We start from the raw sequence: 25,574 nt of genomic DNA on the forward strand, positions 1-25,574 counted from the left end.
AATAAAACCGACTTATTTTATGAGCAGCTTCACATAAAGCATGAAACAACTGGAAGAAAGACAGCTCCTTTCGTATATTGAAGCAAGCACCCGAAAATATGGTCCCAATCATCATAAAACACATTATTGATGATTAAGCGATGTACACTGTTTTCTGCTGAGTGAGGTCATTTCTTTACCAAATTGAGAAAAGTAAGGCATTTTGATCTTATCTGTCCATTGCCGCTTCTATTTCAACGATGAGTATAATGCCAAATCTGGAAACTTGAAAGGCGGTTGGACTTTTTGGACATTGACCCATTTCAAGGTTCTACGTGGATGATGCATGATAGATATACGCTCTATACACCATAATGTTATTAATAGCATTTGTCCAGAAGTATACCTGTTCTGAGTGGCATTCTCCTACACGAAGCTTTGTCACAGAGAATGAAGGAAACAACATTCCTCGACGAACATAAAACGGAATCAAAAAAGGTCATATTAGGTGTCAATACACGTTTTGACAAAAGTCATTTCAATGTTATTTCGCAATCGTCTACTTTCGGGAACTTGGCGTCTAAATAGCACTGACATGGCTTAAACCCAATTCTATACTATGATCCCAGAGTAATTTTCCATATAATAGAATTGTGTCAAATAAATCAAAAAGAAAAACCAAAGATTTCATAATGCTTACACAAGTAACATTGTTTCTTTCTATATTTAATTTCAGTTTATATTTCATATGTAGCAGCAAGTGAATATGTACAGACTACATAGCCATTGTGGGTGGGAAAAGCCTATCCAAGAAAGTATAGACACCTCCTCCTAGCAAAAGAGCACCACTGCCAAAGAAATAAGAAAGATTTCATGTATGTTATTGGAAGTAACATTGATTCTAATTTTAAAAGTGGGTTTGTTTCCTTATAATTGCCAATACAATCACTATTAAACGTTGACGAGGAAGTAGGTTCTATTGAAATTTAGAACCATTAAGTCAAAATAATGACATGGTTGAATGCTTAGTGTGATTCAATGTCAGAACTAAGATCCACTAGAACTTGTTAAATAATTAATTATAAGAAAGAAGGAAAAACAGTTCTACAGAATTACCTCACTGGGTTTATCCATGCTGAGAACTTCCGAAATGAAAGCAGACTCTGCATTCAAGAAATCAAATTTGGTCAGAGAAAATTTGAAGACAAATCTTGTAGCTGAGGCCCAGCTGGTGCATGCGCGGTCTTTTCCTGGTGTATCTAAGTCGGAAGATGGATGGGAATATAACTTTCCTCGTGCTCTAACAGAAACTACACAACTAATGTTTCCAATGAAAAACCATATACCTGCAGTGCTCCAGCAAATGAAGCAGCAAGCAGAAGAGGAGCAACATAGCCGGTTGTGTACGTTAAAAGTAGGCTGCTTCCAATAATTGGATCCTGTTATAGATATTGTCCATTACTAACTATTACTAGTATTAAACTTTTCCAGAACATGAATGTGCAACCATGCACTTTCAAAAGTTCACTAATTTTCTTTTCCTGCTTTTGCTGTATTGCATGTCTGCTTAACAATATAATCCAAAAGATAAGTCATAAAAGTTAATTGAACCTTAGAAGTAATTAATTGAAGCCAAAAAAAAAAAGTATAGACATTTGTAAGGACAGGAAGAGAGAGGAAGCAAATGATTTCAAAAACAAAAAGAAATAAAAAGTACCTTGGAAGTAGCCACATAAGCCAACAGAGTGGCAAGAACTGGTGTACTGCATGGCGAGGCAGCTAAAGCAAATGTAAGCCCAGCTAGATATGCTTGCACACCTTGTACATAAAATAATTTCAAAGTTGAAATGGGTAAAATTATTTAGAGAACCAGCTTCAGCCAAGTACTTGATGAAAAAAGAGCTCAGACGAAAAGAAAAAGGCCAATTACTTGATGGAAAATTAGCAGCAGCTGTGCGGGGATCAAAGTTGTCAAAAAATGAAGGAAGTTGTAATTCAATTACCTGCAAATTTTTCGCATAGAATTATCCTCAAAAACAAGAAGCAGCAAGGTTCAGAAAAAGAGTTAGTCAAGAGACTCAAGAAACATCAGGCTTGGGTAGATTTAGCCTTTATGCAGACTATTTTCTGATCATAATGTTAAAAGCCGAAAAATCTCGATCATCCTTAGAAAGATATAGTTACCTATGATAAAGAAAATTCCAAACAATGCAATACTAAGGCTAAGATAGATATATTTAATTTTCATGGACCAAATCTATGGGGACTAGCCATCAGAACCTGTCTTTTCTACTTTAACCTTTCAGTTGGATAATTTATACACTTGATAAAGAAACTGTGGGCTAGGCATCAAAGTGCATTTGCCATGACTAAGTCTGCTAATGAATACCTGCCATTTTATTCCATATTAGATAGCTGAATAATCTATTCTATCAACATCAAATGTAAAGTACGACAAGAATAGTAATAAGAATTTTACTTGATATAAGGTGGTATACATATTTAGGGTCGACATATACACATAACAGACGATATCGGAATACAATGAAAACGCATACCACAGACAAGTTGGAAGTATGATGGATATATACAGACAACAGACAATATTGGAAAATGAAGGACCAATTCATGTAAATACCTCAAGAAGATTCAGGCCCATAACAACAGCTAAACCTGAAGCAGCCACAGGTAACCCTTGCCCTATCTGTCCATATGCCTTTCCAGCAACTGAGGCTGCCACACCTAGGAGTGCTAGTGTAGTTGCCAATCCTAATGAGAATGCAATTGAATCTCCAATGATCTGGTTAGAAAAGAGACATTAAACCTGCTGCTAAAATGAAATGTTTTGGGGGAGGGGGGTGTGAAGGGAGAGAGAGAATCATCTATGTAGCTATAAAGAGTGAAAAAATGATGCACAGTTGATGGAAACAACTTAGTTAGGAAGTAATTACCTCTGCTCTGCTTTTACCAGAGCCAAATGCTCCTGTATAATGCCAAACGATCCAGAAATCAACATCAGGTGTAACATTTTTAATAAAAGCAGTATATTGGCAAAGCACTCAAAAAGAAAGAAGATATATTGCTACGAGAGTTAGTATGTTAAATGCTTACCAATGTAACCAAGGGTCAGCGGCAAAACACTTAGAGTACAAGGAGACAGGCTGGTTACAAGCCCTGCCCCAAAAATTACTGCCAAACTGAGAAGGACACTTGGTGAAAATTAGGGGATATAAAAAATGTTGACAAGCTGTGGTACAAAGTGTGGAAGTGAACCTAGTGAAACTGAGTGTTGATAACTGGTCCTGAACAGCTTCATTAGCCTGTTGTCCAGCAGAATACAGAAAGCCTCCAAACCAATCTCCAAGGCCTCCGTCAGCCAAAGTATAAACTGAATTGACACCTTCCTGACTTGAAGGAAAAGAATTCTAGTTCCTGAGAATATATGCAACTATAACTGGGATGCAGATATTTTTTTAACAGAATGACCCCTAAATCTAGACCTACATTATTCTTTTTGGCCAGTGTAAAAGGGATTTTTCAACTGCAAGAAGATTTGCAATAAACCATTAAGGGGGCACTAAACGGCAAAGATTGAAATTTACTGAATGAATTTAGATAACTCCAATACAATCTATAACAAGTTGAGCATCGAAGAGGAACCCAATGCATGACAACCAGCTACAGCTCAAGAATTTAACGTTGACTTAAATCAAATTTGAGCACATTGAAGATCAATTTATTTCCCAAAGTAAACACCACATAATGCTAAAAAGGTACTGTTGCTCAATTTGAAACTTTTATACTACAATAAATTATAAGCATAAAAGAATCAAGGCCTAAAAGATACAGAAACATAGCAAGCAGTGTTCGCACTAACTAAATGCCGATTGACCATTCTTCCTGGATACATAAATTTAATTTTCAGTTCCTTTAAAGTTTTTAAAACTTCAATTAGACAGATATTCTTTAAAATCTTGAATGAATAGAAAAAAAAGGACACTAACTAAAGGAAAGCCAATTAACTCAAGATGAAAGAGAAAGCATAGTGCTACATAAACATAAATAATTATAATAATTAGAAAGTAATTAAAAGAAAAAAGCGGGGGAAAAAAAAATTCTCACCAATATATCTTTTGTAGTTACTGCATTTGCCAGGTCCACTGCAACCAAATTCCCCACTGAAACACCAAAAACAGGAAACAAATCAAATAATTTTTTTTTTTTTTTTTCCATTGTTTACAGTTAGAATGTTCAATTATAAATCACATACATTGTTTGAAAAAGAATGGAAATCCCAGGAAGATTAAACAAGTAATCGCAAGTTAGCAATTAGTTCTCAAGTTAAAGATGAAGACCATTACCTGCTATTGATTTTGCAAGAGTCTTAAAGTTGAAGATGCTGCTTCCATCACTCTTCGACGATGATCCAGTAGTTTGACAAACACCTTCATCAGTGGAAGGTCCTCTTAGCATCCTCACCGGCATAATATACTTACCTTCAACATTTGAAATTTAAGAAGCACTTGTGTTAGATGGTACCATTACACACACACGGATTGCAAATAAAACAAAGTAAAAGGTTAAGATCAAGCCAGTGCCAGCCTAATAAAACATCAAAAGTTAAAACTATCTTATAGAAATCAAACCAAATTTCTGTTGTTCGTTGGTAGCACATAAGTTGACAATGTGATAATAACAGCATCAGTCCAGGATGCCATAGTAAGCATCTGTCCTGCTCATAACATGCGCGTCTAACCATTTACATGCATATTCTTTTGTCCTTAAATGCTGTATATGCCCTTTTACAGAATTTACATGCATGCCATTTTAGGATACGCGTGTACAGCAGTCACAAATAGACGTTTTTTTATAGTAAAATTATATATATATATATATATATATATTGGAAAAAAATTTTAATAGAAAACTAAATAAAGTAACACTTTTCGTAATTCTTTTAAATACTCTCCCTCGCATATTGCAACCCATCACCAAAGAACCATATATATATTTAACAGCAAAACTTATCGCGCTAATCAGAATATAAGATGGATCAGATTTTAAACGAAAGCTAATTAAAGATAGGAACAGACGCACCCAAAAAAAAAAAAAAAAAAAAAAAAAAGTAGAAACGGAATTAGCTCCACTCACATGAAGTGCTTTTACGGCACCGCTTGACGCTTGAAATTTCAAGAGAATTAAAGCCGCCGCCATAACTACCGCAATAGTTCACCACTAAACTCATCTGTTTAAAAAAAAACAATCCAAGTCTCACAAAACGAAACCCATCCATTTCAAAACTATTTTTCTCTTAAGCAGCAGACGAACCGAAACTAATAAGAAAACAGAGATAAGAGACAGAAAGCTTTTACTCTTAGCTTGGATTTGCTCCGTGATGATAGCGCGCGCTAAGTCTGAGATGGTGACCTGCGAGATAAACACGTTAACGGTCGTGAGCCGCAGAGGAAGGTATTTCAGTTTTCTTGTACCAAATTCAAGTTTCAAGACCAGTGGAAGATATTTTTGAACCAACAATAAATATAATATAATTTCTGTTCGATACAACCACTATGGCTGTGTTTGGATTTCAATAGGCCCAATTATTGAGTTATTAGGCTTTATCTAGGCCCAAAGAGAAACTGAAAGATTATTTCTCTGCACTGGACAATTATATTAATATATATATATACCCTATAATTTATAAATATAAGATTGTGATGTCCGTTACGTAAATAAGACGAAGGAAAAATTATAAAAGAAAATAACTTGAGCATTAAGTAAACTCATTCTATTAAATTGAAATTTTTATGACAACATGTGAGCCACATTTTCTGCTTATGTCGAATATTTCCTCTTGTCCAAAATGAGGAGCAAAACCAGTTTCTGTGAGAGAATTACACAACAACAAGACCCTATCATCAGATTCATCACCATCCGAATTAAGTTACTCAAAATCAATCAAGAGGGATAAAGAGATGCCACTTTACTCCAAGAGAGAGAGTGGGAAAAAACAAAAACAAAAACAAAAACAAAAAAAAAGAAGAGAGAGAGAGAGAAAAAAGCTTTATATTTCTTAAAAAAAAGTAAAAATTGGTCCTACACTTTACGTGTGAAATAGAAGATGATATTTATAATTATAATAAATAAATAAATACATTTGGAGGATTCAGCAGCTAGCTCATTTCCCAGATTTTCCATCTGCAAGTGCAAATTCCCTGAACAGGATAGAAAGCCATCATCATTGTGATATCAGGAAGAAACAAATAAGTTTGCATGTATTCAATCAAAGAGATCCATTCTGAACCTTCTTCCTCCCAACTATCTGTATATCCAAGGTGAGACTCGTACAGTCTTGGACGATCTTAAGGGAAACCAGTCTTTACAAGCCATCATTCTGATTTATCATCTCAACAGCACAACTTACAAAATATATGAGATGATTTATTCCTCAAGATCTGATAACTGTAAAAGAATTTTTGAACTTCTAACAAATGATTTTCTTGAACTTGATGCTTAAAGCACCCAACAGAAATATACGTCGTCCGTGTACTTCTAGATGATAAAGGAATTTCAAGACAAAATATAAATCTATCCCGTGCAATTAAAAAAAGAAAAAAATGTAACTAGCTCCTCAATTGTGTGAGTACAACATGAAAGCTATGAGATATGATAATATATGTACCTGGAGTTCTTGGTGCAAGTCAGCAAAAGGTCAGCAATGTGGTGAAAGAGAATAGCAACCTTAACTTCATTCAGTTTTTTGGGCTGATCTGTGTTTCAGGTAATGATTTGACATCTGTAAGAACGAATGGAAGGCGCAAGTAATATGTATAATGTGCAATTATCTTCATCAGAATCCAAATTGCATGCATGTTTTTATGTATGTATACAGCCTTCCAACTATCTGTTCCCTACTTCCTCTGAGATGATCACATCTAAGAAGATGCAGTACTCTCCACATTTTCACTTTGAAGAACACGAAGAAAATAAAAAAGGAGGAGGGTGTAAACCAACAAAGAGTTCTCCAAGATTTGGCACAAAAAGTTTTAGATAAAAGCTTAGGCAACCTATCATGCATGACTTGGTTGAATATTTCTGGCCCATATCCTATAACAATATGAATTAAAGGCCCCTTCTGTGGGTAGGGGTTCTCTAATAGTTATTCATCAAAGCAGAACTTGGCCAAAAAAAAATAATAATAATAATATGGCTTACGTCCCCAAAACTAACATCAAGCTCACCTGATGACAGGACACGTGTTGCAGGAGTCTACTAGTGAATCATACAATCTCAAGGAAAGAATCAGAGGTGGTTTCTGAATCCAGTCCAAGAATCAAAACTTTCACTAACAAGCTTTAAGCTTAATCCAGAATTACAGTGAGGATGAAAAAAACTGTACTTCATGGAAAAGATGCTTTGCTCTATACAAACTTCAGGAAAACATAAAAGTGGTGTTTATTAAGAAACTAATTCAAAAACAAAACTGAATCCAGGCGATTAAGACATGGTTGTTTGTTTAAAATATGACACTGTGCAACTGTCATATATTAAAACCACATAAATGATTTCTCCAAACAATGAGATCTATGCATCAGCTCATCTACAGGATCCTTTGGTTCAAAAAAGCAAAACAACATTCAGTCACATATATTTATACACCTGATGGTATGACAATTATGGGCAAGCATTGTAACGCTATAAAAATGTCAGATAGAATGATCTAAAATTTCAGCAGTTACATTATACCAAGGGAGAGATAGAGGAAGACAAATCATTCTCTAAACACAGCCATTTCAAATCAGAATCAAAGTGTTAAGAGCATGTTCTTCATTGTATTTGACTTTCGACATTCCACTACTTCAGGAACAGGACAAGAGCACAATCGGATGGAGTATACAGTGCAGGAATTGAGAATGAAAAAACTGTTTCCATTGCACAATGAGATTTTTTTTTTTTTTTCCGGTGGGGAGACTCTCTCTAACTATCTATGTGCAAACAAGAAAAAAGCACAATATTATATGGAGAAAATTTTATGCTGGTTGCAAGTCATTATTTAATCAGTTTGAGAGAACAGACAAAAAACACGATGCACAAGAAGGCTCAAACAAGACAATTTTGGCTGTGCTTGCAAGTGTTCATGGCTTAATAAAAAAATCTTACCCAAGCTCTAGAGCACACTGCATGGTACAACAGGATAGAGAAGAGCACTAACTTGGCCTCAAAAGCATCAGCAACATTATAGAATATAGATAGAGTCAATATTATCATATCAGAAAGCAGTTCAGATTCCTATTATATTCAGAGGTTCATCTTGAGAAGAGAATCCCAAGTTATGCTGAGGTCATTGAATCTAATTCTAAAAGAAATGAAATCCAAAGCACCAGATAAGAAATAAAAAGAGGAAAATGGTATGGAGGTTGACATAAGGCAAATTGAATATGATGTTATATTTGTGAGTGAGGGGAGAGACAAAGTTAAAGAAAAAACAGAAGCATCTGGAACTACAGAAGTCATGGTGCTATAGTAAGAGACCCCTTGAAATAGGGAGAAAGAGACAATCCAAATCAGAGGACAAGAATAGTTTCAGAATGGCCACCTTTACATTCACTGATTGTCCAAAAGCTTAAGCTATTATGAGACCACAACATGTATTTTAACACACAATAGCATCCATCAATACATCCTCATGGCATGTTGCCATATAACTATTAGTGAACTGAACCTTACTTGAGGAGAATATATTCACCAGAAATGGGAATTAACAAGATTTGAACACTAGACTACTTAAACAGTCAAATGTTAGTACACCATTTCAAAAGCCCAAATTTCCTCAGAACTCAAGTTGATGGGAAAGGGGCCTGAAAATGTTGGTATGTCTGTCTTGACTTGATATACGTAGTTGGATCTAATTGTTATCAACTTAAGCTTATTGGATTGATGGTAACAAACAAATAAACACCATACTTCAGACTCATGCCAGTAGTAAAAATTTTGTTTCAGAAACAGGGGTTAAAATTAGTCAGGCGCAAAGGAGGGAAGCAAGTCTTGATGTTCAATAGAACTTAAAGGAAAATTCCAAGCTAAATGAACCATTAAGCAGAACTAGCAGTTCTATTAAGGGACTATAGTAATTGATACAGAATTTGAAGTATTATAACTAATCTTTCCAGGGTAACGAGCATAAACATATCTAAGAAAGTCACCTCAAACTCCATAGCATTCTTTTAATTACTTGAAAATGAACCATAACTCGTTTTTCATGAGGGAAACAACCAAATTAACTAGCAGAATCAGGAAGAAACACAAAATGGATTTAGACTTGGTCATCTTAATAACGATAAGGCTTCTTCTTTTCATCTTTTCCTTGCTTCACAGTACACTATTTAACTGTTAACCTTTAGGGTATTTCTTTAATATTTGCTTCCTCTAATTAGAATATCCATCTGATACATTTAATTGTGATCAATTGCCGCACTTTATACATTGATCTCTTGGCATCTGAAAGTGTGGAAAAAGACAGCCACAAAACCAGAGGATTCCACTATTAGAATCCTTCAGCAAGATTATTTTGTCTTTATATTTTAATAACAGAAGTAGCTTCTAAATGACAATAATCTACTTTTATACCCAAAAAAGAGAACAAAATAAAGTGAGGAAAAGCAAAGTTTGAGGGCATGTAACTTGTCAACCTGATATTCAAACAGAAGAAAATTTCTTCAACTCAGGTTTTGAATAAGAGAAAGGGTTTTTGGCACCAATGCCCCTTGTTGTTTCAACATTTTTGCATTTTAAGATGTATAAAGTCCCAAATTTTGACACCATGAGTTTTGGCTGTTAAGATGCATGTGCATCTTAACATATGCATCTTAACAGCCAAAAACTTACGGAGTCAAGATTTGCAACTAATGCTTCTTTGTTCACATGCTACATGGGAGTTTGCTGCAAACTCATGCTACTACAGGGCGGGTAAATTGCAAAAATGTTGAAATTGTAGGAGCACTGGGGCCAAAAACTTTACTAGAAATACTCAAAATTTCAAAACAATGTTCTATCAAATGTTGTAGAATTTGAATAACAAACCAACAAAAGAAAGGACAACTAGAAGTATCTAGTTTTCCAAGATTAACCTTTAGAAGATAATATATATCATACTGCAGGAAAAACATTTTACTATTGAACACTATGAGTGTTTCTATAAGCGGCAATAGATGGCTGGGTTTACAATTTAATTCTCTCCATCTCTCTCGCCCCTCCTTACCCACCTATTAAATTTTAACTCAACCAGGCTTTCAAGTACACCAAAACAAAAAACTAAGTTGCCTCTCTAACTAAACCATGTTTCATTGCACCTTCTTTTCATTTAATATTATGTTCTTTGAAATTTTGACTGGGATTTGAATCTCTGTTAATTTAACACAGCCATACACCTTTTCACGAAGGCCTCTAGGCAAGGAGAGACAGCCAGGTAATCAAGTAATAGCACACTTTGGGTAAATCATCTATCTATTTTTCAAGGTTCCTGTATCCCTCCCTCAAAGTTTCCTTTCCATGCTAAATAAAACATATTCCAGAAGTCCACAGAAAAATTATTGCTAATTGCTCAAAATGATAACAGAACCTTTCCCACCAAAGCTCTTTCAAACATCCTCAATGCTTGAGCAATTTTATTTTTACTATTTTAATTACCTGCATGAAAGTAAGTCGGGATATATGTACAAGACAAGATCTTGAGAATTCACAATGTATAACAGTCCAGGAAACAAACTTTCCAAATTCAACTACAACTGGCAGAAATGAGAATAACGCTACTGACAAAATAACTAAACTGTTTTCTGTCTGACCACTTTGTAAGACGCCAAGAATTGGACCACTTGCAAATCTAACCTCCAAAATATGAAGGTTATTACAGCATGCAGTACCTTATGAGGCGCTTAAGCAGATGAAGCCTTTTTTGTTCCAATAACTAACTTTCCTTCTGGTTCCATCCGGTAAAATGTTACTGCAAAGATGCCGCACTCGTAGTCACATAACTATGATAATGTTATACTGTAAAGAATCATAGCTTACTAGCAAATATGTATAAGAATGTTCAAACATAAAATACTGTGCAGGAAGCTAACAACCCAGTTTCATGATGAAAGAACTCAAGCGACATTTACCTTATTGAGAAGATAATTCAAGTACATAATGTTATAAGAATAAAAGCAAAACTTCAGTGTCTACAAAACATAGTTCTAACCAAAATCACTAGTTGATTTTTAGCATAAAAGTATGTCATCAAAAGCTCAAGTAAAACGTAATAAAGAACTAATCTAATGCCTGTCTCTATTTAACATAATAAGCTTCTAAAAACTGATTGGATAATCAGAAATAATGATTTAACAAAAGTTAATTCGATTCCCAAGCTTTCCACATTCTGGGTTATGCAAGTTACCTGTATCACCAGCTTGCCACTCCATAAATACCATGTAATCCTTTATTCCTTCCAGTACATACATCTTGCTGTTACAATTCTGCCAAAAGCGGAAGTTAAACTCCCAGTCTCTGCCTGTTGTATCTTGAATTACAAGGGGGAGTCCTTGTCCCTCAAGAATTCTTGGAAAACACGCCTGTTTCATATTTGAGTATTCACAACAAATTTCAAATCTAGATCCAAATATGCATGATATTCCTGAAATATTTCATGAGAGAATAATATCTTATGTTCTTGAACTACATGGCAGATCCCTCTAGAAAAGAAGAACACATGGTATAGTCTTATTTTCCCTTCTCTCCTCTTTGAGAATTATGCATTACTACAACCCATTTAAGGAGACAGTGAGAGGAGTAAGACAAATATACTAAAACTTGAAAGTTAATAATTTGTTCTCTAGGATCCATAATGTGATTTATATGATTTAGTAACAAATACAGTAGGTTTCATGCAATTTAATAAAAGTACAAGAAACGATAGGAAAACAATTTATATAACTCGGTAACAAACGCAGCAGGTTTCATGCAATTTAAGAAAGTACAAGAAAATGACAGGAAATATTTAGGAAAAAATTATTACAACTACAAACATAAATGTAAGCGGAACCAAACAAAATGATTGAGACAAATGTGCAATGAAAAATTTCCATGCAAGATATAATGCACCATCTTTTGAAATAAATCAACGGAATTCACAAGTCACTTTTGGACTACATATGCCAACCTTCATGTTACAACAGCAGCCATCCTCATTACAAATTCTAGGATAAAACTAAAACATAAAGCATAATTTTTATTTTTTATTTTTATAAAGAGAGAACTTGAATAATAAATTATTTTCAAATTTAAATTAGGGAGTTCTTTGACTCACCTCAGCACATTTCTTAGGGAGCACCAGACGTGCTGTCTTGAGATCAGCATCACTTGGTGTCAATGACTTCTCAAATAGCGGAATAACGGAAGAATGTGAGCTTAAATATGTCAAAGAATCACGGTATAAATTTATCAAAAAATAGGAGACCAAATGAATACTTAGACTGATGTTATCCCTGTCTTATATTGGAATTAAAACAAACTCACAGAAAAATAAAAGAATAAGACTATTACCAACTATACTTCAGCAGAATTTTGTCTGAACATCTAAGAAACCTAACAAGAGTGGAAAACGAAAAGGATACTTTCCAGAAATTTTTTGAAGCTTCTTGTCACGTATCTTGGGCAAATTTCTAGGATGTAGTTTGAACTGTGGAGAGGCATCCCCTTTGGATGTCTGCTTGTCTACAAAAGTATCGCAAGGCACTTCCCCTTGAGCTGCGGCAGATTGAACCTGAGACAGCGATGTTGGAGAAGGAGGCTGAACAGTTGTGTCACAAGGTGATGTGCAATGAAGAGCAGAAACAGATGATGAACCTGTTCCTGCAATAGAAGTGGCCAGGCTACACTCAGTAATTACTCATACCTTCATTCTACCAAACCAATAATTTTCTCCTTTCAACCAACTAAATAGGAAAAGTATAAATAGAAAAGGTAAAATACACTCTAACAGTACTGACTTGCAAGTTATCATAATGTTTTGCTAGGGAGGAGAAGAGAAGAAAGATCAGAAAATTAATCGATTTGGGTAGTAAGTGAAGAATAAAATAAATAAAATCATGTGAAACAACAGATTTGAGGAAAATTTTGACATATTGAAAAATATCATTGTTAACTTATCAATCCCAAACGCTTGAAATCGTAGAAAGTTCCAACTACGCACATCAAGTAAACAGTATAACACTTTCACTCTTCGTGCTACTAGGCCATCCAAGATCAGTCAACATATTACTGTCTCAATATGTACAGAGGATGTCACCTATCTAGAAATGAAAATGCAGTAAACATGCATGCATCAAAAAATTTCTTTGAAAAATCTTAGAATACATGTTTATCTATCTTCTTTCTGTTTTCTAGAATGCAGGACAGTATCATAGTAAAACAGATAATATGAAAACTTACAATTTTCAAAAGCAACATTAAATTCCTTCATAGTTCTTCAGACCTTTATAGTAGCAATGGGTGGCTGCTTTGATTAGCTTAGAAATGAGTGCAGACACAGTTGGACACAAGTGTGTGCCCTCAAGAATAGTGAAGCAGTATACCAGAATTGTAATTTATAAACATACAAATAAAGAAAGCATAAAGCTTATAGACAATGTTCAAACATATTTATTTTAATTTCCACGACTTAGGCGAACACTCACCAGTTACCACTTCTTTAGAGTCAACAGATAGTTCAACTTCTGAAGCATCCACCGTTTTCTGAGAAACCGCAGTGGTAGCATTTGGAGAAGAAGGATGTTTATTTGGTTCCTGAAATACTAAATTTCCAATTAACTCTACAGAGTATTTGCTTCATAAATTTGATTTTAATGTGGAGCAGTAATATTTTCTTATTGGAACATTTAGAGGATTGAAGAACGGGTTAATGCAACTCTAGGAAACCCCTCTGTGAACTCTAGAACTACTAGTTATGGGTGTTGTCACAGTCTACTATAACACTATCTCTAGATTTTAGTGACAGTTATAAAGAAAAAAAAAAAGAACTTGCATGGTGAACTAAACACCTAGTTATTCATTTACATTCTACTCTCTGTCAATTGGAATTCTAGGATAAAGTTCCACCAGGTGCATTCACTCACCTAATTTAAGAAGCCTGAAAAAATATGCATCATTGTGTTAATCCTAACTACAAATATTTAAGGGGAAATTATATGAAGACCCTTATGTCTTAATATCAGACTAACAACTGTTTGACTGAAAATAATTACATCAGGCTCACCTCTGACGAACTACCATATAGGTTCAAGGATTAGATTTTTTTTCATGAAAAGTTACATATATATCCCATATATTCTGCTAAAATTAGATGGACCTTCTTGTCACAAACAAATTTAAAATTAAATCTACGCTTCAAGTTTACCAGCAAGAATAATTTATCTTGAAAAATAAGAGTAAAATAATGATTTGTGTTATTCTTTTAAATGACAGATAAATAATGCTTGTTGTAATAAATAAGGAGTTTGATATGATAAAATGGGAGGGAGAAAGAAAGCAATGAAAAAAGTAATGTTTTGAAAATAATGGTCTAAAATAGGTAAAATTTCTGTAACTAAAAAGACCTTTCAATAACTAAATGACATTCACCCAAGAAATACAAAAAGAAAAACCATGTGCCAAGTAAAGTTTGTTGGGAAACATACAAAGTGAATCAATTTTCAAGCGCAGCCAATATAGAAAGACATGGAAATATCAAATCTGAATTACATAGGGCCCTAGATACACTACATAGATCAATTATAATACACTTTAAAAGAACCAGGCTTCTAAGGTTGAAATGAAAGTTAAAGCATGAGAAACATAGCTAAAAAGGTAATGAATTCTGAAGTTTTGGTTTCCAAACCAGTTTAATATTTAGAAAGAGTTGAATTAGTTTATTTCTAAAACATTAAGGAACAAAAACTTGTTTGGATTATGCATAATAAATATCATCCCGCTATATAGTCCGTTTCTCCTAATTTTTTTTATTGTTTTTTATTGAAAATTCATCCATAAAGTCATAGTACATCAGTACTAAAATATTCAAGAACTACAATATCCCTCCCATAAACATATTAACTTCTAATATGAAAGTTTACTGCATTGATCAAATTAATTCTGTAATTTACATAAACCAGTATTAACTTCTGCTTCGAGTTTTTTCTTCCTTCAGGTCACTCTTTGCAAATAATGCCCTAATAGATTGAGTTTGAATTTCCTTTATTCTAGCAAATAAATCTAGAAGGCCCTTCAATATTCCATGACTCCTTGTTAAAAAATTAAAAAATAAACAGACAAAGATTAACAGTAATGCAAAAGAAGAAAAGTGACTTCCGCAGATTAAGTCAGAATCCTACGCAATACCAGAGTGATGGAGAACTCGACAAGGCTACATAATTGATACTTACCAGAATGACATTCTCCTTAAAACACCTTGTGCAACTTATACCCCCAAAGTCCAGAGTTACATATTCGTTGCAGGACATAATGCAACCACAGTGCCAATTCTGCACTCAAAATTCAATTCTTAGTAATTAAGAATAAAATTTCTGGTAAAATTCAAAAGATACATTTAAAGTAATCCCCCTCAGGCCAACATTTAATAGGCAATACTGTTTATTCAGCAACAAAGCCAAGCAGTAAAAGGTGAAATCGATGAAGACAGCTAGCTCACCTTCCCACAAGTAACACAATCTCTCCAACCATCAGTATCCAAGTGAAAGATATCACAAAAAGTACCCTTCTCATAGGCAGAACTGAATTTATAAAGGATTGTATCAGTCATATAAAACATTGGAGAAAAATTACATAATTATAATCGTAATGGATTTTCAGCCTTCAGAATCTAACCATGAAAATGGAAAAGGACAGAGGTTGTGTTAGGCCGCTATCAATGACTTTTAAATTAAACTTAATAAATTTTTTGTACTATGGCCCTTTTCTTTCCAAGTAAGGATCCATCTTAATATTAAGTTCTTCATTAAGGTTGATGATGTCAAGATGGTCAACCACATTAAGGGAGAAACAGATAGCATCTGTAAGGCAGAATTATTGCAACAGTTGAATATTCGATTTTATAAATTTTATGTTTCACAACTCTATGTGATATCATTATGCTACTAAAATCAATAGATTAGCCCCAATTATTAAGAACATAATATCACTAAGAATTGTTAATATGCATATTTGTTAAGATTTAATATAAATTTAGGAATAGCTATAATATCTGTTCGAAAGCAATCTAGTAAATCAAATACCTTCCAATTGTCAGGAAAGCAATTATCCCTTTTATCCAGTAATAGATAAATTAAATACGACAATTCACAACCCCAATTATACAACCAAACTAATGTGATATGCTTATAATATTATCAATCTAATACTCACTCAGATCAATCTAATGAGATAGACTAAATAATAAATAATATTATCAGTAAGATCATAATAATAAATAATATTATCAGTAAGATCATAAGCAATCTTACTATGAACTATAATTAACTGATACCTTAAATACTGTCCAAAGGAGAACAATATGACAGGGTAACATTTAGAATTTCATGAAAAACAACTTTTCGATGTTTAAACATCCAAAGAATAAAATTTATCAGTGTTCCAATCATTTAAAACACAAGCCAACACTGAGAAACTCATCCAAGAAGGATAATGAGGCTACACAACCAATATTGTTGTAAAATGCATATATTTCTTGTACTAAACAAATAAATTATATGTCAATAATGCAGCACATGTCAATCTCTATCAAATTTTATAACCTAGGATTGGCATACGCTTCTTAGCAAATTTTTATGTACAAGCACTAGACTCTCATACAGCCATACTACATAACAAGGTGACAACAAATTCTATGGTGAAATTTAACTCTTTATGATCACATATATTAAGAAACAGCATGATGTGTGATACTAGTTTGAATGCATTTCATTGTAACCACTAAAAATTTGGGCAGATATAACTTAAATCATGTCTCTTCACATTTGACATATTAGCTTAAAGAAGCTGGATAACCAATAATTAGTAATCTCTTCACATTTAATATATTAGCTTAAAGAAGCAGGATAACCAATAAATAGTATTCTAGTAATCTATTTAAGCAAACCATAAAACATTATTTTTTTCCCCGCTCAAGAATGCAAAATAAAATATGAATCAACAACATAAAATTACACACTAGACCGTATTTTGATCTTGTATAAGCATGTATAACATTGAAAATAATAAAGCTTCAAATAATTAGAATTGATTTTTTTTTTTTTTAATTGCTAATCATGAATCCCGTTAAAATTACAGGCAATGATGAGCTGAAGACCAATATGAAAGAGTGACAAAATAAAGCTTATTTAACTCCATAGGCTTGTCCACTGAAAGTTAGTTGTGCTACTTGTGTACATCATCTTATTCTTTAAATACCAACTTAAGAGGCAGTGTTGATGATACGATTGCTGTTACTTATGGGACTAATTAGAGCAAATGGTTTAGAAGATAGATTCCATGGCCTTCTCTACAACTCAAGAATCTTGCATTTGAGATTCCTACTATATAAACACAAATCTGATCTTATGACTATTGAAGTCTAATGCTAATCCCACAAGCGAAAGCAGCCTTTAACTACATGACACGCCATCAGCTATTGTGCGTGCATGTGCAAGATATGTATATGTTAGACAATAATTCGGCTAATTAATAATGGTCAATCATTTCTTAACTAGCCTAAATATACTCTAATAGTATATATATCAACATAGAATATGCTATAGATTCCATGATTTACTCTATAACGCAAAATGTTGAATTTAGGTTTCCTAGTATACATCCACCATTAACCAATATAAACACAAATCCAAACTTGTGGCTCCTGAAATCTGTTGCTAACCTTATCGAGGACAGCATCCTACGCGGTAATAGCAACCCCTAATTGCGTGGCACACTATTAGCTGCTGTGCATGTGTGCGTGTGCATGTGTATGCTAGGTAGATATGTCAACATAACTCTTAATCTTGATATGTGACTAGATAAAGAAAATGTTTCTCATAAAAAAGTAAAAGGAAAAATAGATCTAAAGTGCAAATAAAGCTGATAAAGAAGAGGCCAACTATCTAGTTGATTGCGTCATCCCTAAAGCATTCTATTGATGATGTGTACCATTGACCAAACCGTCCGCTACAGTTTTTTTCTCTCTTACACAAATTTATATTGACATTTTAGACCTCCATGTAACCATATGGTGTATAAAAAAGAGAGCTAAGACAGTTTTCCAAGTTCCTTTTTATCATTTCAAACCTAGTTGTCAACATGTGTATTGTAACGTATATCGTTTGTGAAAAAAAGTGAATCATACACTGTATCACATATTGCGTATCATATATTCATATAATATGCTTTTAGCTATAAAGTATAATATGCTTTTTTTTTTGTGTATTTGTCAAATTTAGTTACAGGTGTTTATGGTATTCACAAAAAAAATCATTTTCCTGGTCCTCATATCATATATACATCTTCAACATAGATAAAAGTATCTAACCTTAAGGTAAACTATGAACATCATTATTAGATTGTAAGATTCCTAAAAACTACCTAAACAACTAACTATTCACCTTTCAGTCAATAATTTCATTTTTAATGGCATCATAATCTTTGTCCTTGAATGTCAACAAAATTTAAATCCCTCATGTTTACAAAAAAAGACATTGCTTAGGTAATTTTTTTATGTATCATATGTATCATGATGAAAAATATCATGTATCAAATGATACTATGCAATTTTCAATACATGTAAGATACTTATTCTTTTCTGTCCATAACAATACATGTCATATGTATCGTATCGTATGATACTAAAAGCTATTATTTCAAATATCAATACTACTTCAAAAAATTAAAAATCGATCCAATATGTTATTTTGTTGTTATTAAAGGGATTGGAGGTATATTTGAGCATGGTTTTTAGTATCACAATATGTGATATATTGTGCATTTCGGATTAACATGGATATGTAAGGTGTAGTAAAAGGATATCTAGTGAGATGTTGTGCAATGATACATATAATACATCTTTGCATACCATACGTAGAAAAAAAATCAAAACAACATGTTTTGTGCAAATTATTGGGTTTATTGTAAAGCTATGTTCTTTAGTCAAAAATAGGAACTGAGGTTTTGTTGCCATGTTAAGGACAATAATCATGATACCATTGGCAACAAAATTAACGCTTCAAATAGGATTTTATGATTGTTTAGGAAGATTTATAACTTTTCTTTTGATTTGATAATGATGTCCATAGTTTATGTAATTGGTGCATTATATATGTTTAAGATTTATATGACACAATCAGCTAGAAATGGAATCTTTTTGGAAATTATAATATAACTATATAATATACACACACATATATACATTAACTTTTTTAATGCATTATAATAAATAGTGTATCTAATGATACATGGTACTTTATGAGACTTGATAGTCTATATTTTGCAAAATAATACATGTTACAGTACACATTTTGACCACCATGAATGTGAGTAGCGAAATAGATGAAACCAAGGGAAGTTCTAGAGACATTATCAGCTTGAGGAAAGAAGAAATCACACGTGAATAAAGTGTTGCTGAGAATTGAATTTGTCCTGATCATTCTTTAGAAGAATAGTTCCTCATGCTTTGCATCATGTAACACTACAAAATTCTCCGGGAAGTCCCTAGGCTGCCTCTAAGACAAAGGGAATGACTCTTAAAAAGTAAACCTAAAAGGCACAATTTATAGGAATAGAAGTATAGTTAACGAAAATTTGCAATGTTTGTCTAGGCAACAGGTCATGTATTCATGAGTCACAACTCAACCAATATAAGATCACTTAAATAATACGGTGGGCTAGAAGTACTACGTGAATTGGAAGGATAAAAGGAATGACAACTTTCCCCATATGGTCACAAGTTAAGAAAGAAAGAACCAACCTTCAAAGTGCTAATCTAATGAGGAATTGGTACATCCTACCAATCTCCTCCTTAAAGGCTTGAAAGTCATTTAAGAAGGTGGATAATTTTCTTCCAGTAAATCCTCAATTAAGTCCACCAAATCAATATCCTCAAAGAATTCTAAAAGAGACAGGAATCAACGTCCAAAAATAATGTAACGACAGATTGCTTGTTGATAACCTTCTATCAGCAATCCTCATTTAATCCACCGAATCACTATCCTTGAAAGTATTTCTTAAGAGAAAATTTGCCATGGCTTATTTCTCTCACTCTATTAAGACCAAGCCAATTTTCTTTTTTTAAAGATAGTCCTAGACAAGGCTCACCAGTGCGCATCAAGAAACCGACCTTTAAGGTATAAAAGGGGATTAATTCTTTAAATATGTTGGAGATTCATTCGAGCACCTCTCCAAAAACAGGCCTTTGCTACCAAGCATTCAATTGCCAACTTCCAAGACTATCTTATGGAAAAAAAATTAAAGGCTATTATATTAAAAGCCTTGTTGCTTAGTTTCTATTTATGTTAACTATAGGTTTCCTTAATTTAGTATTTTGAACCATCTATAAAAATAGGTGACATTCTAAACCAGCTCACGTACTGCTTTAATGTGCAAACAGCCCAACCCTTGGAACATACTACAGCCCCAAGTGACAAAGAGCCGACTCGAGTTGCCAAACCTTCCCATCAATGTGACAGCCCATCTTTGTCTCAGTAGAATCTTTCAGTGGCATGTTTCGGTCCTCTTCCCCGTTACTTTAAAAAAGTGAAACGCCATACAATCATTATCACTTGGATAATAGGACATCCAACCCGCAATTGCATTTTTTGAAAATTTTGTTTTCTATTTCTCCCAAAAAAAAAAAAAAAAAAAAGATACTTATATAGGATGATAAAAGGGTTCCTCTATGATCACTGTGAGTAAATTCTTAAATACTTATATAGAATGATAAAGACGTCCCTCTATGATCGATGTAGGTAAACTAGAAGGGTCCAAATTCTAAGTAAATGAAAACATGATTGAATTAGTCCTAGTTACTCGTCAGGACAAAGTGGAAGAAGCGAAAAGATTCTTGAACAAGGAAACAGCCAAAATTGCAATCATCTCTTTTGCAGCCACATTATCATTGTAAGTCAAGCCATCATAACCATATCATCCCACAGAACCGCCAAAAGTGGCCATGCACAAGACTGAATTGGTTCTAGTTACTCTTCGGAACAAAGTGGAAGTAGGGAAGAGATTCTTGAACAAGGAAATAGCCAAAATTGCAACCATCTCTTTTGCAGCCACATCACCATTGTAAGTCAAGTCACCATAACATGTCATCCCACAGAACTGCCGGAAGTGACCATGCCTTTGGTGTCGTTCTTGCACCTTATTTATGACGAAGAATACCAATGAACTAATGAATAGTTCATCAAACCATCCATTTCAGAATTACCATCTATGATCTACCACTAAATGTGCCAAAGTTGCTGTTCAAATTGCAAGCTGCCATTATCATGCATCAATGCCTCATTTTGGTTGCTTTAGGAAAAATAGTTCTTCCCAACCCTAGACACATCAAATGATTTCAAACAAGTTTGCAACAGTCTAAAAACTGTTGGACTTTCATAGGTCAAGCTCATATCCATTGGATGGAATACTGATATTTGAATGTTCTAAATGCCATCCACACACCAAGCACAATGCATTTTCAAATTGATTAGTAGAAATAATACTTACAAGCAACAAACAAATAGCTTCACTTAATTCACTAATAGATATGCCAAACACTTTATGTCTACCCTTAGAATGCCAAATTCAGTTGTTATAGAAAATTGATGATAAGAAAGTTCTTATGGGATGGGCAAGAGAGAGAAAAAGTTGATAATTTAGTATCTAGGGATTTGGTTGTAAAAAGTAAGTCTAGGGAGGACTTGGGATTGGAAATTTTAAAAACAAAAATCTTGCTTTACTAGGAAAGTGGATTTTTGGAGATTTTCCTTGAATAAAATTTTTTATAAGGTGAGGTTTTTAGAAGCAAATTTGGTTTACATCCTAATGGCAGGGACTCAAACTTAGTGACTAGAGGTTATTTTAGAAATCCATGGAAATTAATATCTCAAAGAACAATTTATTTTCTTAAATTTGCTAAGTAGGAAGCGAGGAGAGGCAATAAAATACATTTTTGGGAGGATGTATGGCATGCTTAGAGCCTTTTGCTGTCACTTTTCCAAGACTTTCAGATTATCAAATGCTCATAATGCTTTTATTTCCCATGCTTGTTCTTTGTTTTCCAATAGGTTAGTAATTGGAATTTCCCTCAATTTGAATGATAGATAAATGAAGATTTGATTGTTAGATATTATGAAGTTTCAGTAGTAATCTTTTAGATTGTGACAAAAGGAAATGGTCATTTAATTCTCCAGATTTTTCCATGCAAATCTTATTTCAATGCTAACATTGATAATGGTTGGAAATTTGAATTTTGAGCCTTCTGATTTTTTTCTTTGGAAATCAACTATTCCTTACAAAGTAAAATTCTTTCCTTGTATGGTTTTTCATGGAAAATTTAAACACTTGTGAAGTGCTTCGGAGGAAAAAATCATACTGGCTATCTCTCCATCCCTATGTGTTTTGTATGAAGAGTAAGGAGAAACTATAGACCATTTATTTCTTCATTGTAAAATTATATGAACTTTATGGAATGGATTGTTACAAGAAGCCGGTTTTTATGGATGTTTCCAAAATGCTATGGGTCCTTGATGGTGGAAAAACCAATTGATTTGGGTACCCAAGGTGATGTGCAAGGTGGTTGTTTTATTCATGCTATGAGTAATTTGGATTGAAAGGAAAATAGAATCTCTGAAGACAAAGACAGGAATAATGAAGCCCTTTTTGAGAAAGCTACCTACGTAGCCTCTTTGTAGACCTCTACAGATAAGGCTTCAAGATTTCCTTTTTCTTTGATTGTTCTTAATTCGGAAGTTGTACCTTAGTGTTCATAACTTTTGTTGTTGCCTTTTTCGTTGTATTTTTGTTTTTGAGGATTTATCGTTGTTTCTTTTACCTTTGTATTGATTTTCTATGAATAGAAGGTTGTTTTTTATCCAACCCCAAAAAACAAAAAAAAAAAAACAAAAACAAAAAAAAAAAAAAAAAAAAGACAAACAAACTAATTAGTTGAGGTGGGAAAGAACATTTACAGCAATCTCCTGGACTCGTAAAAATGAATGACATTTCACCCAGGCTAGAGCCTACATGTGCACCAACTTTCATTTTCTGACTTGAACACATGGCAGAAATCACCATTTTGTACACTAACGACTGTTTTGGAACCCCTCAAAGTAAAATGCAGAAACATACACAATTGTACAACCTAATGTCCAGAGTTGAAGCCCAGATGAAAAGCTTAAATATTGACCTCTGAACCTCCTTAGATACTGCTCACAGTTGTGAGTCCAATGCAAAAGCCAACCATTGACAATGGGGGACTCATGCCTGCAAACTAGACCTATGATTTTACTCCTATACTATTATATCATGAGATCAAAGTCCAACAAAAAAGTATTAGATGACTAACCATTCTATGACAGTACAATTCCAATCATGGATTTTGCAAGTTGAAATACTAAAGTCCATAACATAGCCTATAATAAATTCCTGGTCTTCATTTCAAAAGGCACTCATTTTTTTACACATAGCCCAACAAACATTCAAACTCACATGCCAAAGAGAACGGTATTAAATACCTATCAGAAGATATTTTTATTTTTATTTAAAGACAATGCATCAAAATCAAAACACTAGTATACACATTTGAGGTAGACACGTAAACAAAATGTATCACATTGTCACTTCAGGGGCATGATAATCTATCATTGACATACACAAGAGCAGATCCACTATGCATCACATTAGAATAACATGAATAGAAATAAGATCTATATCCTTGTGAGTTTATTACATAAAAGAACAATCAGATGCTTAGTTACATTAACAAAGACATTGAGTATCATGTTTCTACCATTATCAGAAACTTGTATTAACCGTTTAAATTAGCACCTTAAACCCAGAACATCAATTACATATTGCATCCTTCATCATAAGTTGAGGTCATTGGCTCAATCCGTAGAAAGAAGCCTATCTAATTAAACGGAATATCAAAAGATCATCAAAAACAAAAAAATTTAAATCCAAAAAAATATTTTTAAAAAATAAAATAAAATTCACTTGCCACGAAACATTTATTTATAAGAGGCAGAGTAGAGAACTATATCAATTATCCAGACGGCCCCACATTGATCACAATGCTCAGAACATAAACACAGCATTTAGAGAAAAGCAAATTAAAGAAGAGCTGACCCGCATCGCTCACAAAGTGCAGCAAAACAGCCATTGCGAAGAGGCCAACCTCTTTGGAACTTCTCCGTCTCGTTCTTGCAGTAAAAGCAGTTGTTGGTGTATTTGTAGGTGGTTTTGGTTTTGGAAGAAGCCATTGAAAAGCTAAGAGAAAGCTGAAAAGAGCAGGACAGAGTAAGGAGACAGAGACAGAGACAGAGACAGAGATAGAGAGAGCTCTAGAAAATGAGAGAGCGAAGAGAATAGAGAGTGATAGAGACAGTCGGTTTAAAAGTTGAGTGAGATTGTGTGTGTGTGTGTGTGTGTGTGTGTGTGTGTGTGTGTGTGTGTGTGTGTGTCAGTGCTCTTACGCTGACAACGAAGATGATACGGCAAAGAAACTCCATCATCTGATCGCTCACACCAATCTTAGGCACCACCATATTGGGCAATTAGGGCTTCCTGACCGTCTGATTACGAGAAAATTAAGATCAACGTAATTGATTGCTGGGACCAACAGAGATAAACCACAAATGTGATTGTTTGGATGGTGTTTGATTTCATTGTGGTGAACTTTGGGCGATCTCCCATTTGGATTTTTTGCCCGAGAGTTTCAATTTTTGGGACTTGTTAGATGGCTGAGCATCAAAGTTTATGCGGATTAACGTGTGACAGAGTGCCACATATATGCTTTGGAGATGTGAAAGGTCTTTGATCGCCCAGAAAGTTTAACACGTTGATGACGTCGAAGCGTTTTCGGATGTGAGCTTATGTGGGAAAGTTGCAGGGTAACAAAGCTCGGGAATATTGTGCTTTTTTAATTCGAACTAAACATGACGTAAGGTCCTCTCCTCCATTTAAACACGTGGACTAATTTGGCTTCATGCACAACAACCCGCCTAATTCTACCACCAGCTTATGAACCGCGCATGCCACATTCTATGTTCTTGTTTTTTTTATAATTTTTTTTATTAATATCTCAATGGGCAAAAAGTATTTTTTAAATTAAATAGAAAATTAATTTTTGAGATTTAGTTTTCTATAAATTTATTTTCTGAAAATTAATTATTTTTTTATTATATTTGATCAATAATAAATTTTTTTAAAAAAATAATTTTAAAATTTTTAAAATAACATATTTATAGATTGGGATAACTTTTTTATATATTTTTCTATATTAGTAGGAATTTAATTTTTTGGATTCACACTTTTTTACTTCATAATAAATATCA

General features: G+C 33.6%; 2 protein-coding genes across 13 annotated transcripts; both read right to left on the reverse strand.

The window, feature by feature from the left end:
* Nucleotides 1–589: 589 nt before the first annotated feature.
* On the reverse strand, nt 590–5,515 carry LOC107430267 (cytochrome c-type biogenesis ccda-like chloroplastic protein). 4 transcript variants are annotated; one of them, XM_025068869.3, is made up of 13 exons: nt 5,359–5,515; nt 5,131–5,224; nt 4,341–4,475; nt 4,102–4,157; nt 3,253–3,404; nt 3,091–3,176; nt 2,931–2,962; nt 2,618–2,779; nt 1,910–1,982; nt 1,697–1,797; nt 1,326–1,418; nt 1,096–1,142; nt 590–827 (listed from the first exon to the last, which is right to left on the reverse strand). In XM_025068869.3, exons 2-13 carry the CDS (start codon nt 5,222–5,224, stop codon nt 755–757), a joined length of 1,104 nt encoding a protein of 367 aa, XP_024924637.1. In that variant the 5' UTR covers nt 5,359–5,515; the 3' UTR covers nt 590–754. The 4 variants fall into 4 exon arrangements, with proteins under 4 accessions (XP_024924637.1, XP_015896579.1, XP_024924636.1 ...); XM_016041093.4 differs by having other exon boundaries at nt 3,253–3,383; nt 5,352–5,511; XM_025068868.3 differs by having other exon boundaries at nt 5,352–5,511.
* Nucleotides 5,516–6,089: 574 nt separating this feature from the next.
* On the reverse strand, nt 6,090–24,989 carry LOC107430193 (B3 domain-containing protein Os07g0563300). 9 transcript variants are annotated; one of them, XR_009635375.1, is made up of 11 exons: nt 24,714–24,985; nt 24,367–24,518; nt 15,701–15,782; nt 15,435–15,533; nt 13,692–13,800; nt 12,630–12,867; nt 12,323–12,422; nt 11,414–11,588; nt 10,899–10,978; nt 6,662–6,749; nt 6,090–6,194 (listed from the first exon to the last, which is right to left on the reverse strand). XR_009635375.1 is itself a non-coding variant. In XM_060813801.1 (10 exons), exons 1-9 carry the CDS (start codon nt 24,783–24,785, stop codon nt 10,911–10,913), a joined length of 1,089 nt encoding a protein of 362 aa, XP_060669784.1. In that variant the 5' UTR covers nt 24,786–24,989; the 3' UTR covers nt 6,090–9,477; nt 10,899–10,910. The 9 variants fall into 9 exon arrangements, 4 of the variants coding, with proteins under 4 accessions (XP_060669784.1, XP_060669783.1, XP_060669781.1 ...); XR_009635374.1 differs by having other exon boundaries at nt 6,090–6,373; XR_009635373.1 differs by having other exon boundaries at nt 6,090–6,398.
* Between the last annotated feature and the right edge of the window lie 585 nt (nt 24,990–25,574).

The sequence above is a fragment of the Ziziphus jujuba genome, chromosome 1, assembly GCF_031755915.1.
Source record: "Ziziphus jujuba cultivar Dongzao chromosome 1, ASM3175591v1".
Classification (NCBI taxonomy): Eukaryota; Viridiplantae; Streptophyta; class Magnoliopsida; order Rosales; family Rhamnaceae; genus Ziziphus; species Ziziphus jujuba.